The sequence below is a fragment of the Nuphar pumila genome, chromosome 7, assembly GCF_984573655.1.
Source record: "Nuphar pumila chromosome 7, dmNupPumi1.hap1.1, whole genome shotgun sequence".
Classification (NCBI taxonomy): domain Eukaryota; kingdom Viridiplantae; phylum Streptophyta; class Magnoliopsida; order Nymphaeales; family Nymphaeaceae; genus Nuphar; species Nuphar pumila.
Window position 1 is genome coordinate 106,938,633 of NC_143255.1, and position 19,059 is coordinate 106,957,691.

The 19,059-nt window shown below is 42.1% G+C and overlaps 1 protein-coding gene across 1 annotated transcript; it reads left to right on the plus strand.

The window, feature by feature from the left end:
* Positions 1 to 532: 532 nt before the first annotated feature.
* On the plus strand, positions 533 to 4,617 carry LOC149832805 (uncharacterized). The gene is made up of 2 exons (XM_090012597.1): positions 533 to 3,116; positions 3,930 to 4,617. Exons 1-2 carry the CDS (start codon positions 539 to 541, stop codon positions 4,262 to 4,264), a joined length of 2,913 nt encoding a protein of 970 aa, XP_089868723.1. The 5' UTR covers positions 533 to 538; the 3' UTR covers positions 4,265 to 4,617.
* The last annotated feature ends 14,442 nt before the right edge of the window (positions 4,618 to 19,059 follow it).

Below are 19,059 nucleotides of genomic sequence, written 5' to 3' on the forward strand. Positions count from 1 at the left end.
TTGACTAGTTTTACGGTTGTTACTTGTTAGGGATGGGAAAAATGGTTGGACGAAATTTTTACCAAGTTCCTGGATTGATGATTCCGAATCCAATTGCTGTTATCATGGACCATGAGTCATGATCCAATCCAATTTGAAGGATGTTCCCGTCATTTTGAGCGTTGTCGTTCCCAAAAAAGTCCAAGAACCGGCACCAAAGGGATAAAAGCAGGTGGCGAGGGTCGGCGTTTGGCAGAGTTTCGAAGCTTACGGCCGTTCCGCCAGCGCCGCTTTCTGACTGTACGGTCACCACGTCGCGTCCCCCACCCCTCTCGCTCTGCATGAGACAAACGCGCATGCAAAGCGACCGTCGATGGGGTTTCAGTCTCTGATAGTCCTGTCCTCTTCAGTCTTCTCTTCTCCCCCACTCACCGTCTGACTCTCTCCCCCACCACGATTCCTTATTCTCATTCCCTCCTCACTTCCCCCCATTCCCCTTTATTTACCTACCCACGCCTGTCTTTCCCACACCCACTCCTCGTTTTCTCTAGCACCCAAAATGAAACACCTCATACTTGTCCTTCCGTCCCTTCTGGTCCTCTTCGTGGTCGGCGTTTTTTCCTCGTCGGAAAACGATTTCTCCGCCTTGCTCGGGATGAAAGCCTCCTTGGTGGGGCCCCGAGGGTCCGCCCTCGACGACTGGTACCCTTCTTCCCATCCGGCGTCTCATTGCAACTTCTCTGGCGTGACCTGCGACTCCGACTCCAGGGTGGTCGCCCTCAACCTGTCTTACGTCCCTCTCTTCGGCTCTCTCTCCCCGGACATCGCCTCCCTCGACCGCCTCGTCAACCTCACTCTCTCCTGTTCCAACCTCACCGGAAAACTCCCGCCGGAGATCTCCAACCTGACGTCGCTGCGCTTCCTCAATCTCTCCAACAACAATATCTTCGGGGCCTTCCCCGCCGAGTACGGGTGGTTGCGCGATCTTGAGGTGCTTGACGTCTACAACAACAACTTCACCGGCCCGTTGCCGGTCCAGCTGGCGGAGCTCCGCCGGCTGCGACACCTGCACCTCGGTGGGAACTACTTCAACGGCAGTATCCCCGTGGAGTACGCGGACATCCCGAGCTTGGAGTACCTCGGCCTCAACGGGAACGACCTGTCTGGTCGTATCCCGCCGGAGCTCAGCCGGCTGCAGAACCTCCGGGAACTCTATATTGGCTACTTTAACTCCTTCGATGGCGGCATCCCGCCAGAATTAGGCGACTTGATCCTACTGGAACGGCTTGACATGAGCAACTGCAAACTCTCTGGCGAGATTCCGGCGAACCTCTGCCGCCTGAAGTCGCTCGACACCCTGTTCCTGCAGTTCAACTACCTCTCCGGCTCGATTCCGCCCGAGCTCTCCGGCATGACGAGGCTCAAATCCCTCGACTTGTCCAACAACGAGCTCACCGGAGAGATCCCGGATAGTTTCTCCGTTCTCCGTGAGCTAACGCTGCTTAACCTCTTTCGCAACCGGCTCTACGGCAGCATCCCGGCATTCGTCGCCGAGTTTCCGGCGTTGGAGGTGCTTCAGTTGTGGGAGAACAACTTCACAGGCGAGTTGCCGCAGGGTCTCGGCCGAAACGGCCGACTCAAGATCCTGGACCTGACGATGAACCGTCTCACCGGATTGATCCCGGACGGTCTCTGCACCGGCGGGTGCTTGGCGACTCTGATCCTCCTCGACAACTTCTTCTTCGGGCCGATTCCCGAGTCGCTCGGGGGCTGCAAATCGCTGACCCGAGTCAGGCTCGCCCGGAATTATTTGAACGGATCGATTCCCGCCGGGTTCCTGAGTCTTCCTTCCGTGGATATGGTAGAGCTCTCGGACAATTACCTCACCGGAGCTCTCCTGTCGGAGATGCCGTCTCCGAAACTAGGCGAGCTCATACTCTCCAACAACCGGCTCTCCGGAGGGATTCTGGCCGGAATCGGCAATTTCGTCGGCCTGCACACCCTCTCCCTGGACGGAAATCGCTTCTCCGGCAGCATTCCTCAGGAGATCGGTGGCATGAAGCAGCTCTCGAAGCTAAACCTGAGCCACAATGAGCTTTCAGGCGATATCCCGGCGACGGTATCGCTCTGCAAGTCCCTGACGTCGATCGACCTGAGCAGCAACAACCTCACCGGCGGGATCCCGGCCGATCTTTCGAAGCTCCAGATCCTCAACTTCCTTAACGTCTCCCGTAACCGCCTTTCGGGCGAGATTCCGTCCGGAATGCGTAACATGACGAGCCTGACGATCCTCGACCTCTCCTTCAACGACTTCTCCGGCGAGCTCCCACGGGGAGGCCAGTTCTCCTACTTCAACCATAGTTCGTTCGCCGGAAACCCCCACCTGTGCAGCCCCCGCCTCGGTCCGTGCATCCCGATTCCGGCTGAGGACGACGCGAAGCATCCCCTGGGCTCATCCAAGCTCGGGCTGGCGGTCGGGCTACTCCTCTGCTCGTCGATCGTCGTCGCCGCGTGGCTGCTGAGGGCGTGGTGGGTTCGGAGGCTTCGTCGCTCCCGTGAATGGAAGCTCACGCCCTTCCGGCGTCTGGACTTCACGTGCCGGGACGTTCTGGAGTGTCTGAAGGACGACATGGTGATCGGAAAGGGCGGAGCGGGAACCGTCTACCGCGGGACGATGACGGCGGGAACGGAGGTAGCGATCAAGAAGCTTCCGGGGATGGGGAAGAACAACCGGAACGACCACGGGTTCTCGGCGGAGATACGGACGCTCGGCCGGATACGGCACCGGAACATCGTCCGGCTGCTGGGGTTCTGCTCGAACGCGGAGACGAACCTGCTGGTGTACGAGTACATGCCGAACGGGAGCCTAGGGGACTTCCTCCACGGCAAGAAGGGGGATCACCTGAGGTGGCAGACGAGGTACAAGATCGCGTTGGAGGCCGCCAGGGGGCTCTGCTACCTCCACCACGACTGCTCCCCTCTCATCGTCCACCGCGACGTCAAGTCCAACAACATCCTCCTCGACTCCGACTTCGAGGCCCACGTCGCCGACTTCGGCCTCGCCAAGTTCCTCCGCGACGCCGGCGCCTCTGAGTGCATGTCCTCCGTCGCCGGTTCCTACGGCTACATCGCTCCCGGTGAGTTGCTTCTCTCTCTCTCTCTGTTCTCGGCATCTGGGGGACGTTGGGTGTTGCATTACACCGGCCGGAATATCGATCGGATTTCGATTTCCGCCAGCGGGTTGGTCTTGTGATTCCCGCGTTTGGTAGTGAATCGTGGGAATTAGAGCGGCGTAGATTTTTCTACGTGGTGTTTTTTTTTTTGTAAAAAATCATGGTTATTGGTTGGAGTGACACCACACGCTTATTTTGTGCTCCTGGAACTTTATGACAAACCCTTTCTAAAAGAATAGAAAGCTCGTTTTTGCTAATACAAAAATGTACTTTTTAGATGTCCAAAATGCAATTTTAACGTTACAAGAACTGTATATTATTAAATTGTGCTTTATTAAAAAAGCTTAAAAAATGCATTTCGGTGGTGCCATTTTGCATTGCTTCTCACGCTCACTTCTTACCGTTCGAATCTCTATTTAGTTTTTATTAAAAATTGAGCACTTGTGCTGTGTTCGATTCCAAGAATTCGTTTTCACCAGAATTTATATTCCCATTAGAGGTGAGCCAGTGGAGTGATGGGGAGAGAGAAGAGAACAATTTAAAGCGTTGTATTCGTTTCTTGCTTCACCAACACGCAACCAACGAATAATGCCAATATGGCTATCATTCGCCGTATGCTCTCTCTCTCTATCATTATTATTCCCCTCCAAGTCCAAAGTCCAAAGTCCAAAGTCCCAACCTGTTTGGTAGTCCAAATTCTAGACCTCCTGTACGAATCCATCTTTGCTCGGTATTACGGTTTCTGTCCTCATGGGTGCTCTGTGGTCCAATTTGCAGAGTACGCCTACACGCTGCGGGTAGACGAGAAGAGCGATGTGTACAGCTTTGGGGTCGTGCTGCTGGAGCTCATCACCGGCCGGAAACCCGTCGGCGAGTTCGGCGAGGGGGTCGACATCGTCCGCTGGGTGGGGAAGATGGTGTCGAGCGCCGTCGAGCCGGCGACGGTGGTGGCATCGCTTGTGGACAGTAGGCTGAGCGACTACCCGCTGGAGAGCGTCAAGCATATGTTCAGGGTGGCAATGCGGTGTGTGGAGGAGCAGAGCTCGGAGAGGCCTACCATGAGGGAGGTGGTTCACATGCTCACTAATCTCTCTCCTCTGCCCACCGTCTAACATGGAAAAACAGAGTAAAAAATTTATGTAATAAATGAGAGAAGGTGAATGAAGATTAGAAAAAATAAGGTAGAAAGCTTGGGGTTTTCTTCGTGTTTTTGCTCGTGGGGAGTTGTGGATTCAGATCATCAGGTCATTCGTCAAACGAGAGAAATCCTAAGATGGTTTCGTTAGGATGAGAATGAGACACGTGGAACCATCTTATGATTTCGTTCAATGGTCAGGATCTTCAGATGAGAATTTTTCTCGGACGAATGACCTGAATCAGTAGAGAATGAAACAGTAGTAACTGTGTTGTTCTGGCAAAGTAAAACAGTAGAATGAAGTTGAACACCCGTGACTTTTTTTTTGCATTTTTTGAACTTGGGAAGTGCATGCTCGAAGTTCACCACAAAGTAGAATTTGTGATCATGGAGATGGAAGTGCCATGGTTCTGCTTTCCGTGCATCGCCTGCAGATCATGTAATAATTGGGTCACTCCCGTGATCAGCTTCTGTATGTGGAAGTTAGAAAAATGAAATCCTCGGAAAGCAAAATCAGGGATCTGTTTTCTGTGTGAGTGGAACCGTCTACTTAACATATGTTTGCATTGCCACTGACAAGGGAGTGATTGCCGTACCCAAACTTAAGTGGTGCAAATATTGTAAGGGGTATGACAATAGGGATGACCTTCGGACTGACTGGAACCAAGCTCGTCCTTGATTTGCTAATAAGCCGAGCTAGCTAATGGTTGTCAAATTGATAACGATCTCATATCATTCGATAAGGGTAATTCAGATCACACTTAATCAAAGTCCTATCTTATAAATTGATGTAACTGTCGTATTTATCTTTTATTATCAAAATATTTTTTTTACATCGATTGTATATAAATATCACCTCATATTCAATAAAGTCGTGAATCAATTCTCATGTGAATCTGCTTTTACAAGGTATCAAAGCAGAACCCTATTGTCTGTTCAGACGAGTCTATGTGATCGTGATGATCGAAGAACATCGTTCACCATTGTCTCTGCTGCATTTCAGACTGTTGGCATCTCCTGCAAGTCATTGTTAGTTCTGTTGTCACACAATACAACAACAGAACGTACCTTTGGTCAAGTCTTTTGTTGTGTCGATCCTCTCTTCCGCACTTCTCTACAATCTCACCTTGCACATGTGGTACATTTAATGAGTACAATGAATGTCAATGGAGATAGACCATATTTGACTTTCTCATTGGCCATAATGAATTTTAGCCATAGATTCTTTGCTCAATATAAGTTGTGTTTTACTCCTTGGTAAGCTAAAAGGAGACTCAAGGTCTCTTAACACCGTCCACAAATGATGTCTCCAACTCAGCGCCAAAATGATAATCGAAGCGTTGGAAGAGGTAACCGATGCCCCCGATGTGATCATTGTGGGATTGTTAAGGCTTGATGTTATAGCCTTGTAGGCTATAAGACCGGTCATCCCAAAAGTCAAACTTTTATTAATAGGCGGATAAATATTATCAATGATAAAGTAGATGCAACGAAACAACGAGTGCAACCACGAATTTCATCAACTCAATCCATGGGACTTCTGCACTAGCACAACTAAGTAAGGATAACTTAAACAGATAGCTAACTTAAACAGATAGCTGAGTGACTTAATTCATACTCTAAACTGGCTTCTGCTAATCGTACTCTCATTCATTTTCTTCTTCATTACATATTTTTTGGATTATCGATACAGGAACATCAGATCATATGACTTCAAATTTAAATTTATTATTTGATGTCCAGTCTATGTCCAAAGAAAAACCTGGTAGATTACCCAATGATCTGACCATATGGGTATCTCATTTAGGATAAACTCAACTATCACCAAACCTAATCCTCAATAATGTTCTTCATGTTTCTCATTTTCATTATATTTTATTATTCGTTGAAAAACTAACTAAATCATTGAATTGTATTGCTATATTTTTCTCCTCATTATGTATTTTTCAAGACCGTTCAATGAAGAAGCTGATTAAAGCAGGTAAGCTTCGCTATAGACTCTACCATTTTGACCCTATCTTTCAACTTAGCCGTGCCTTCCATGCTACCAAATTACCAGATACCAAAATTTGACATATAAAACTTGGACATCCCTCTTATGATCGGACCATACATGTGTCTAAAAAAATTGGTGAATTAACTTATTGTTTTAATTGTTTGTGTGATGTATGTCATCGAGCTAAACAAACTCTACTTTCTTTTCCAATAAGTTCTAATGGGAGCAGTGAACCATTCTCGCTTGTGCATTGTGATATATGGGGACCCTACAAAACACAATAACACACAAGTGCATATTTTTCTCACTCTTGTAGATGATTTCTCATGATGTACATGAGTTTTTTTTATGCGATCTAAGTCAGAAACTTTCTTTTTTTTGATAAAATTCTGTGTTGTTGTCAAAACACAGTATAAAAACCAAGTGCAATGCATTTGATCTGACAACGGAGCTGAATTCTTGTCACAACACATGCAAAATTTTTTCACCAAAATGGGATTGATCACCAATGGTCATACGTGAGAACTCCTCATCAAAATGGCAAGGTGAAACGAAAGCACTGTCATCTCCTCGAGGTTGCATGCACTTTACGTTTCCAAGCCAACTTACCTATAGAATTTTGGAGAAAGTGTATTCTCACAGCTACATATTTGATTAATCGCATCCCTACCTATATTTTACACAACAAAACTCTCTATGAAGTTCTTTTCAAAAGAAAACCCCACTATGATCATTTAAGAGTATTTGGGTGTTTGTGTTATGCTCCGAATTTAAGTCCTATCCGAGACAATTTTTTTTCAAGGTCTCAAAAATATATTTTTATTGGATATCCTTACAATCAACAATGATACCGTCTTTATGATCTGGACACTCATGAAATTTTTTCTAGTCGAGATGTTTTATTTTACGAAAATAAATTTTCTTTTCTTACCCAACCTCGACATGAGCCTACTCACATGACATCTGTCATACCTAAACCCATTGAGAATACATTCACCAATTCTGCACCCATTGTCACCGATGACCATAATGACCAACCACCATCCCCCCCCCCCCCCCCCCCCCACATATCTCTAAAATTTGATTCTATTGCACACCCAATAGCTCCCGCTTTGAATGTGCATACGCATACCTCTCCAACTCCTATTTTTAACACACACCATTCTACCAGGGTTTGCACCCGCCCCTCCTATTTACTCGACTATGTCTGTTCTTTAGCCATGGTACCGCATCAAGTCTTACCCATGCCTCCTGATCACGCTTCTTTAGGTAAACCCTACCCCATCCAAAATTCTATTTTTCTTTCTAAATTTTTCCCTTCACACATGGCCTTCCTGTCTGTTGTTCTAAATAATGTTGCTCTAAGAGATCTAAGCTTTAAAAGCGAATCACACTTGGACTGTCATCCCCCTCCCATCGGGTAAATGACCTATTGGATGCAAATGAGTTTATAAGGTCAAACATAAATCTGATAGGTCTATTGAGCGTTATAAAGCCCGTTTGGTCGTCAAAGGCTATACTCAAATTGAAGGGTTTGACTATTGTGAGACGTTTGCACTGGTGGCTAAACTGACCACCATGCGTTGTCTACTAACTCTTGTTTTCATTCACAATTAGATGATATACCAATTGGATGTTAACAATGCCTTTTTATATAGAGATCTTCATGAGGATGTGTATATGGACTTACCACCGAGATACAACCATCGAGGGGAGCATCATCATGTATGCAAATTAAACAAGTCCATTTATGAATTAAAACAATCATACAGAAATTCTTTCAATAAACTCATATCTTCCCTCAAAGAAGCTGGTTTCATGTAGGCCATCCGACTACACTCTTTTTACAAAGAGAACAGGCTAAAAGATTGTAGTCATCTCAATCTATGCAGATGACATCAATGTGGAAAGAAATGACAGCTACACCATATCTTGGACCAAACACTTCTTGAATTCTCGATTTCAGCTTAAGGACCTGGGCCAATTAAAATATTTTCTGGGAATTGAAGTGGCTAGAGTACCATTAAGAATAATTTTAAGCCAAAAGAAATATGCACTTGATTTATTATCTGATGCCGGTCTTATGGGTGCAAAATTGATTGATTTTTTGATGGATCAAAAGTTAAAGTTAAATGCATAAGATGAAGAACTCATTCAAGAGCCTACGTGTTATAGGTGACTAGTTGGACACCTAATATATTTGATAGTGACTCGACCAGATATTGTTTACTCTGTCACATATTGAGCCAATTTATACAAGAGCCCAGAGTGTTATATTATAATGCTGCTGTTCGGGTTTTAAAGTGCTTAAAATCATCTCTCGGTCATGGAATTATGCTGCCCGCCAAAAGTGAACTTAAACTATCAGCCTACTGTGACTCAGATTGGGCTAGTTGTCCGATGACTCAAAGATTTATAACTGGTTACCTCACTATGTTAGGGACCAATCCCATTTCATAGAAAAGTAAGAAACAAGCCACTGTTTCAAGACCTGCTGAAGCAGAATACTAGTCCATGGCAGTAATAATGTGTGAGTTTGGTTGAAGGCACTTCTAGCCGATTTTGAAATTATCCATAAAGGCCTAATGATACTGTACTGTGACAATCAATCGGCAATACATATCGCTGCAAACTCGGTGTTTCACGAGCGAACCAAACATATCGAATTAGATTGTTATCTTGTTTGCAAAAAAGTGCAATCAGGTGTCATATGTACAAAGTATGTTCCTACAAAGTTACAACTTCCAGACGTCCTTACAAAGGCCCTTGGATGAGATTAGTTTCAAATTTTCATAAGCAAGCTGGGAGTCACAGATCTTCACTCCACAGCTTGAGGGAGAGTGTTAAAGAGATAAGGATCTCATATGATGCCATAAAGGTCTTCCAGATCACACATAATATGAGATCACACACAATCAAATTCTTATCTTATAAGTTGTTGTAACTGTCGTATTTATCCCCTATTATCAAGACATTTTTCCATACATCGATTGTATATAAATATCACCTTATATTCAATAAAGTCGTGAATCAATTCTCATGTGAATATGCTTTCACAATGGTTGATAGGGCTTACAAGCCAAATGATCTGAGCTTGACTCATTCTTGTGGTGAGCTGACAAGAGTTAAAGCTCATAGTAAGCCTCATCTAAATAAGCCGAGCCCGAGCTTGCTTGTTTACAAGTCCTAAAAGAGTTTTGGGGCTAGAAGCAATAAGATTTTATCGCCAAAACTATTTCTTGCAAACCAAATGCTTCATTCACATGTTTTACACTGCATTATATATTGTAAAATATAACTAAAATATCCGTGTTTCTACATAACAAGTTTACACCAGTTGAACTGAGCAGAACACGTTTTTTTAATTAGGCAAACTGGGTTTAGTCTGACCCTCACCAGTTACACAACATGCAAACCATTGGGTTTTGAACTTGCAACGTCCCAACACAGGGTGACATGCACATACAGATCCTACCGAACAAGCGGAGCCCCCGTTGGTAACTGAGCAGAACACATGGTTGAGCCTATTTTACGAGTACAAATGAGCTCTTACGAGCTCAACACATACCCTAGTGGTTGCTTCGCATTAGAAAGAGCTTGCACCAAAGAGGTGGTCAGTTGGCCCGAGACCAGATTGAGTCAGCGCCATAGTTACCAGAGAACAAAATGGATACTAAAAGCGAGACTTGAAGCGGAAGCGGAGAAGCGAGTGCTAAGAATTAGTATGATGGGGAATCAGGTCACGGTTGTGAAGCAATTATGCAAGTGCATGAAAAATGAAAAGGCTGTAAATCTATTATACAAGTGCATGAAAAATGAAAAGGAAACACATAGAAATGCAATATGAAGTGGGGGATAGGAGCAAATAAAAAGTAAAGTAAATGCAAATATAAATAGATATTAAACCACGGAAGCGATGGATAAAAGTGACAAGAAGCGGGAGAAAAACTTCAAGGAAGCGAAAGGAAATCGATTTGGTAAACAAGGAGAAAGCGGTGCAAAAGCTTCCCCTCATTCCGGGGAAGGGAGGAGTTTGCCCGCTGAGCTTCCTCATTGTAGCCAGAAGGTAACTAGGGTCACAGCATCCAAACCAACAATGATGTAAAATGGAATGCTCGTCAATTGAATGGGTTTCACCCTTATCAATGCTCTGAATGGATGGCAAAGAGCCATTGGTGGGTAAGATGAATGACATCCAAGGTGACTCTACCCTGATCCATACTGGTTGACATTGGCCATCAACAATCCCTACCACCAAATCAGCATCATCATGGAGCCTTTCAGAGGACACCCCGTAAAGATTGCCCTGTGGAAGGACCGAAGGACTGACTTGTCCTTAACAAGCACGCCAAAGATCCGTGACCATCAACAATCCCTACTACCAAATCAGCTGCCTGGAGCCTTTCAGAGGACAACCCGTAATGATTGCCCCGTGGAAGGACTGACTTGTCCCTAACAATCACACCAAAGATCCGTGACCCATTGTGAGGGTCTTGCCAAATATGGTGCTATGGCTAGCCCAGAGGACCTAGTGCAAAATCTGTGTGGATCATCATAAGAAAACCAAGTACATTTCTCAGTGCATGGACTTTGATGAAAATTTACTCGAGGGTCATGTTAATGCGAACCAAGTTCAGAAGGGAGTTGTATTTGTTTCAGAAAGACTTCACATTCACATTGTATGCACTGTCGCTTCTGCATGGTAGGTATGCATCAACCTGCCTGGCAACCATCCATCTTGGCATTTCTCCATATGGGTGCATTGTCGATCTCAAGAAATGTTGAGATGGATATAGTCAGCAGCAGTGGAACTGCATTTTAAGCATGCAGCACTGCTGCGTAAACATGGTCGGAAGATGATCAGCATTTTCATGAAAAATCCCATGAAATTTGCTGTTCCAACCCTTTAACCTCTTTGTATGCCAATTAAATCCCAGCTCATTGGATGAAGACATACTTTTGTATGATGGTTGGTTGCTTCTCACTTAGTTTAGAAAAGAAGTAAGTTTATGGCTTCCGCAAGTGAGAAATGGAATCCCAGATATGATGGAAAATTAAAAGTGCGTTTATGGCTTAAGAATGATTTTGAAGCAGCTATATGGCTTTTCAACAAGGCCTTCTCCACCTACAAAAACTGAAAGCCATGCATTGAACGGAGTTGGCCAATTTGAGAAATGAAATTTCCAATTCCTTACCAATGGGGGCTCCGCTTGTCTGGTAGGAGCAGCTAGTGCACGTCACCTTGTGTTGGGACGTTGCAAGTTCAAATCCCAATGGTATCATTGTATAACTGGTAAGGTCTGTCTAACCCCAACTTGCCTTGAAAAAAAAAAGTTTCCAATTCTTTGAATTACAAATCCCTAGACATTTGCCAACAGTTTTCAGAGTAGAAACTTGAACCGAGCTGGTAAACCAGGTAAACTAACCAAGCTCGAGGTGTTCAAGCAGCTCATTTCGTTCTCCAACTTTATCCGGAACCCCCAAAATTCCTCCTCAATGCTTTTCTTTCAAACAAGCATCATGGGACTAAGCTGGATGTACTCCCTGGTAGGCAAAGGGGACTAGTGGTTTTCACACCAAGGTGTTTTTTCTTGGTTATTCGAAAAGAGAAGTGAGATGAGTTTGATAAACTTTGTTTCAAATCTGAAAAAACATAGTTGGCGACCCATTTGCTAATTGACTTACAAAAATGGGTCTAAAGATTTAATCGGAATTAGTGTTCATGAGAAGGTACTCATTTCATATAAAAATGTGTCTGAAATTTTGGGCTAGGATTACTAGGTCTGCCCCATCCAGCCTAAACCGGTGCGATGTTAGGCTATTGAACTCATCCTAACACACATCATCACACACAAAACGGAAAATGTTTGATTGAATTATATGATTTTTTTTCCTTCACCCCAAAATTACAGACCTAGTTGCGCTAGACTTTGCCTACCATACTTACAGTCACTATCTCCATGCATGGCATAAAACCATCATGCCCCCTCGACCCCTCGGAGCCTCCTATTTCACCTTATGAAAAATGGTTTCTACACAGCTAGGAACTCAAAACTTTCGTTTGATAGGCTTAAAACTCCGAAGGCTTACCCCAGGGAGTCGCCAAAGCTTCGGCTAAAGCAGGGGGTGATGCCCATGAGATTTGAACCTAGACTGCCCGTCAAACAGTCTAGGTGCCAAACCCCTTGGGTCTGACTCAAAACTTAAGATAGGTAGATATCCACTACAAGAAATCTGTGGATTAGCGGCGAACGTAGGCAACCACTTGAAGTCTGATTGAATTGTATAGGTAGATATCCATTCAAAACTTAAGATAGGTAGATATCTTTCTATCTGCTGGCCTGAGGCCATAGCAACCCCTTGAAGTATGATTGAATTGGTAGATATCTTTCTATCTGCTGGCCTGAGGCCATAGCAACCCCTTGAAGTATGATTGAATTGTATGAAATTGTTATTAGAAATCAAGTTTTTCTCTTGCTTGATTTGGCAATCAAAAGCCAAAACAATGAAAAAAAATTGTTGCTCTCAATTTGTTTCACATGGACACGGTCAAAATGACATAGGAGCTTGTAGGAAAATCATATTGAAGGGAAAACACTTTTGAGAATAACTCTTATTTTCCTATATTTGATCTTTATTGAAAATGTAGAATATATACAGGATAACAAAAAACATAAACCAACTCCTGACCGACCTTTATCACATCCTTAATGAAGGTATTCATGATAATCTCTCTTCTATCTTCTCCTCCATTTCAGCAAACCAATAAACATAAACTTATCTATGGATACAAATGATAAAATTACACTTTCATATTTTTCACACCGTAAATAGGAAACATAGTAAAAATATAACACATTTAACACCCCCCACAAGTTGGAGCCTGTGGATTTATCACACCTAACTTGCCTTTTAGTTGAATTGAACTGATCTCGATTTAGAGCCTTGGTGAAAATACCAGTACATTGATTTTTGGAGTTGACATAATAGGTTTGGTTCATTCCTTTATGGATCTTTTATCCAACCACATGACAATCAACTTTTATGTGTTTTGTACATTCATGGCAAATAGGGTTTGTAGCTATGTAAATTGCTGCTTGATTGTCTGCTTAAGTCATGAAGGAGATGCCTTATCCATTTTATCTCACATGTGGCTATGGCCATGGATCTATACTATGATTTTGCTAAAGATCGGGATATAATACTTTGTTTCTTTATTTTTCATGATTTTTAACTATCTTCCATTATAATGCAGTAACCCGATGTGAATTTTTTGGTCATGGGACAAGCTACCTAGTCAGAATCGTAGTAGCCTTTTACTTAGACCTCACTTGACGTTGACATTAAAATGCCTTGTTAGGGAGTGACTTTGATATACCTTAATAAATGTAAAGCAACCTCTAGGTGCGGTTCCTGTGGTTGACTCATAAACTTACTGAGGATGTTCACTGGATAAACGATATGTGAACAAGTGATAGTAATGTATATAAGACATCAAACAAGCCTTCAATACAATGTCCCATCATTTAGAATTTCTTTGGGCTTATTATTTAACTTCAACCGTTGCCTTATTGAAAAATCGCATGGGCGTGCTCCAAGATATCCCATGTCATTCAAGGTGTCAAGAGAATATTTTCTTTAGGATAAAAATATTTCTTGTTTGTATCTGACCACCTCTATCCCAAGAAAGTAATTGAGCTGACCTAAGTCCAGTTTAAATTTTGCATTGAGATTTTTCTTCAACTTTTCAATGTTGTCAATGTTGTTCCCTACTATCATAATGTCATCGGCATAGACTAACAATAATATAAAGGATGCTCCTAACATTTTTGAAAATAAAAAATAATCTGCCTTTGACTGCACATACCCTAATTCTATTAAATGTGAGGTTAACTTGAAAAACCATATTAATGAGGATTGTTTTAGTCTATAAATGAACTTATTTAGCCGATAAACGGTACTCCCACCTTGATTATTGAGAATTTGTGGCAAATGTATATATTTCTTCATGTAGATCAACATGGAGGAAGACATTGTTCACATCAACTTGGTAAATATGTCAATTTTAAATAGTCGCAATGGCTAAAAGACATCTAACCGTGATGATTTTGATGATAGGAGACATCCCTTGATGACTTGGAAAACTATGAAGGTAGAAGCACTTTGCTTTAATATGTCTAAGCTTTCCATAGTGTTTGCACTTGGGATGGTTTCGAGCCTAACGTCTCTTTGAGAAATCTTCTTTGGGTTGAGGATTGAATTTTGTTGTTGTAGCGATGAATGGCTCTGAGGGCTGCGAGACTTGCAGATCTTGATACTTCTCAGATGTGTTGCTCTGCAGTTGGTTATTGTTTTCATCAGACGACATGGTTGGCGAAGAAGAGAAACAACACTATAAAAAAACTGCTGAAACTTTGGTCATGTTGGGAACATAGACAAGTTCACACGATGGTGGCAATTGAAGAAGAATGAATGCAGCTATGCTGGGTGAATCAGGTGATCCTTAGCTTCGCAGTGCTCCCTCTAAACCTCACACAACTATGATACCATGTAGGAAAATGATATTGAAGGGAAAGCGCAGTGGAGAAGAAGAATTCTTATTTTTCTATATTTGATCTTTACATAAAATGTAGAATATATGTAGGATAACAAAAAACAGAAACCAATTCCTGATCAAACTCTATTACATCCTTAATGAAGGGATTCATGATAATCCTTCTTCTAGCTTCTCCTTCATTTAAACACAAATGATAAGATTACACTTCCTTATTTACCACATCGTAAATATGAAACATAGTAAAAATGTAACAAATCTAACAAAGATGCAATTCTTGTACACATTTCCATTAAGAATAATATTCAATGAGACATGCTCACCCTAACCAAATGAATACATTGTGGACATTAAAAATTAGGGCCTCATTTAATCAACAAAATAAGACCTAATTTTAATGTTCAGATCGAGCATTACCCGGTAAATCTAGATCCGAAGCCAACCCACCTCTATCAACATAATTTTGCACCATAACTAGATTATGACCCATTGCCATAAGATTAGAACCATAACTAAACCCATAGTTATCAGGAAGTGAAATAAATACAAGAAGCAACGCATGAAGCAGAAGTGGAGAAGCGAGTGTAAAAAGGTAGTGAGAAGCGAGAAGCAGGATTCATTTTGGAAGTGATGTGAGAAGCAAAAAAAAATAAAAAAAATGAAGGAAATGAATGGTAAACGAGTGGGAAGCAACAGGGAAGCATGGGAGAAGTGAGGGGAAACATGTAAAATATAAAATTGGGGGGAGGGGGAGAAGCGACTGAGAAACTTAAGTGAAGCAATTTGAAAAGTGGGTGGAAAGTGAGATTCCTAGTAGCTGGTCCCTACCAACCTTGATCTTGATCGAATTTAGTAAATTCTTTCGTCCACAAGCCAAATCCCCTTTAGGGCTTAAAGCCTACATATGTTCGAACCGATCCCAGATCCATGTGACCAAGATTACAATCCACATAACTAGACCTGATCCAAGATCCATTTAACCCATGTTAGGATACCAGCCCCAGATTCAAAAGCAGGACCAATTTATGATCTGGTATGAAAGTTTACAAGCCATACCAGGCGTCATATACTAATAGGACCCTTCAGGTTTGACCCAAGTTCTAATAGAGCCTTTTTTTTATTACCAAATCCTGACCCTATAAAGTTTGGTACAGGTTGGGTCTTGGTCAAACCCGACCCATTGACACCCATATTAGGATTCAAGCTCCTATATTAAAAAACATAATTGATTTCAGAAAGGTAAGGCTCTGTAGGGTGAATTGCACCGATTACATTGCTTAGAGGAAATCAAATCGCTTGCTCAAGAAGTTGGATTATTGGCACACTATCAAAAGATGTGCTCAGATTCGTAGTCAGACTTGACACTACTGCTCAAGTTTGGTTGACTTTCAAAGAAGCGTTCAATTTAGATTCCCTAGAATGCGAGTGCAACCTTCTCCAAAAGCTACAAACTTTTCATAAGGGTATTATATCTCTTGTTGAGTATATTATTGCATTTAAAAATATGTGTGATGAACTTTCTGTGATTAGCAAGCCCCTTGATGATCGGGCCAAAGTCTTCTAACTTTTGAATGGCTTGGGGGATATCAGAACCAAAATCAGAATCAATTCTCATCTAGAGGACATGGTTTCTCGCAAATGAGAAATCAGTCTTCACAATAGATGAATTAAAACAATAATTAGGGCTCTCGAAACAGTCAAAATCTATAGGAAAAAATAAAACAAAATAATCAGCAAAAAGATAAGAACATTGTTTGTCATTGTTTGTGAAATTTGTCTTAATCCCAACCACATCGCTTTGAAGTGTTATCAAAGATTGCATCAGTTGTATCAGGCAGGTGCCATCCCTCAAGCTTTAGCTGCTATGACCATGTCCGATGGACAAGATCATGCATGGTTTCCAGACATTGGTGCTAGTTTCTATATCACTGTCGATTTAGGTAATCTTCATAATCTTTCCCAGTAGTCTGGACATGAAATAATTATGTTTGGTAATAGAGATCAACTTCGAATTTCCCAGATTGGGACTATAGACCTTAAGGTTGGTTTGAGAAAACTTAGACTTGATAACATCTTGGTTGTTTTAGACATAAAAAAAAATTGTTTATCAGTAAGTCAATTGATATTTGATGAACCCTTGTTTTTTGAATTCTATGATAATCGTTTTTTGATAAAACACAAGGGGACCAAGAAAGTGATAGCCTCGGAGCATAGGAACAATGATCTTTATTTTTTGGAGACAAGCAATAAGGAGGTGTTCTTCTCACATTGCTAACACAATATGAGTAGGGCAAATTGGCATTATCGTTTGGGACACCTCAACATTTTAGTTGATTTTTTGCATAATAAAAAGACTAATTTCTTTTTCTGACTATAAAAATAAAGGACTCCAATAAGTTTTGGGACAACAACAACAACAACAACAACAACAACTACAACTACGCCTTCATCCCCAAACCATTGGGGTCAGCGATATGAACCAAAAAAGAAATTCATTTGGGGTCTTCCACATGAATCATTTTCCTCCAATCATTTCTATCCAATGCCATGTCCTCGGTGAGGTTCAAAGCATTCATATCTTTTCCTATCATCTCCATCCAAGTCTTCCTAGGCCTACCTCGACCTCTTTTAATTAATATATTTTCCCATTTCTCCAACCTTCTAACTGGAGCATCATTAGGCCTTCGCCGAATATGTCCAAACCACCGTAAACGATTCTCTCGCATCTTATTTTCAATGGGTGCAACACCTACCTTCTTACGTATCTCCTCGTTCCGAATCTTATCTTTTATTGTATTTCCACACATCCATCTAAGCATCCGCATCTCAGCTACACTCATTTTTTGAATATGATGTCTCTTGGCAGCCCAACATTCCGAACCATATAGTAAAGCGGGTCTAATATTCATCCTATAAAACTTTCCCTTCAACCGCAATGGCATTCTACGATCGCACAGCACTCCAGTTGCACTTTTCCATTTCATCCACCCAACCTTTATCCTATGATTTACATCCCCATCAATTTCTCCATACTTTTGAATGATGGATCTCAAATATTTGAAATAATCATTCACCGGTATTTCTTGCTCACCGAGCTTCACTACACTCCCATCACTACTTCGTTGCTTACTAAACCGACATTCCATATATTCCGTCTTACTCTTACTCAACTTAAAACCTCTAGCTTCCAATGTTTGTCTCCATAATTCTAACTTAGCATTAACCCCAGCTCTAGACTCATCAATCAAAACAATATCATCAGCAAACAACATACACCACGGTACATTTTCTTGAATTGATCTCGTAAGCTCATCCATCACTATCGCAAATAGAAAAGGGCTTAAAGCAGATCCTTGATGTAACCCAACCGTTATCGGAAAATTGGTTGTCACCCCTCCACAAGTGTGGACATTGGTTACTACTCCTTCATACATATCTTTAATTATACTAATGTACTTGAGAGAAACACCTTTCTTCATCATTGTCCACCAAAGAACGTCCCTAGGTACTCTATCATATGCCTTTTCTAAATCAATAAAAACCATATGCAAATCTTTGTTCCTCTCTCTATATCTTTCAATAAGTTGTCTAAGAAGATGTATAGCTTCCATAGTTGATCTTCCAGGCATAAAACCAAACTGATTCTCCGATATCATGACAACCTTCCTCAACCTAGACTCAATCACCCTCTCCCAAAGTTTCATAGTATGACTCATGAGTTTTATACCACGATAGTTTGTGCAATCTTGTATATCACCCTTATTCTTATATAAAGGCACCAAAGTACTCTTCCTCCACTCATTAGGCATCTTATTTGTTCGCCAAATCAAGTTAAAAAGATTTGTCAACCATTCTAAACCTTTCTCTCCCAAGCATTTCCAAGCCTCGATAGGTATACCATCTGGGCCAACTGCCCTTCTTGATTTCATTTTCTTCAAAGCCTCTGCAATTTCTTTCTTTTGAATCTTGCGCATGAAGTCACGATTTATCTCATGAAAAGGAATGAAGATGTCTCCAAGATCTTGAGCATGACTATCATTAAATAGCTTATCAAAATAATCTTTCCATCTCTCCTTAATCTCCTCATCTTTGACTAAAACCCTTTGCGTTTCATCTTTGATACATCTAACCATACCCAAATCCTTCGATTTCCTATCTCTCATCTTTGCAAGCCTATAAATATCCTTCTCGCCTTCTTTGGTATCCAACTTGTCATAAACCT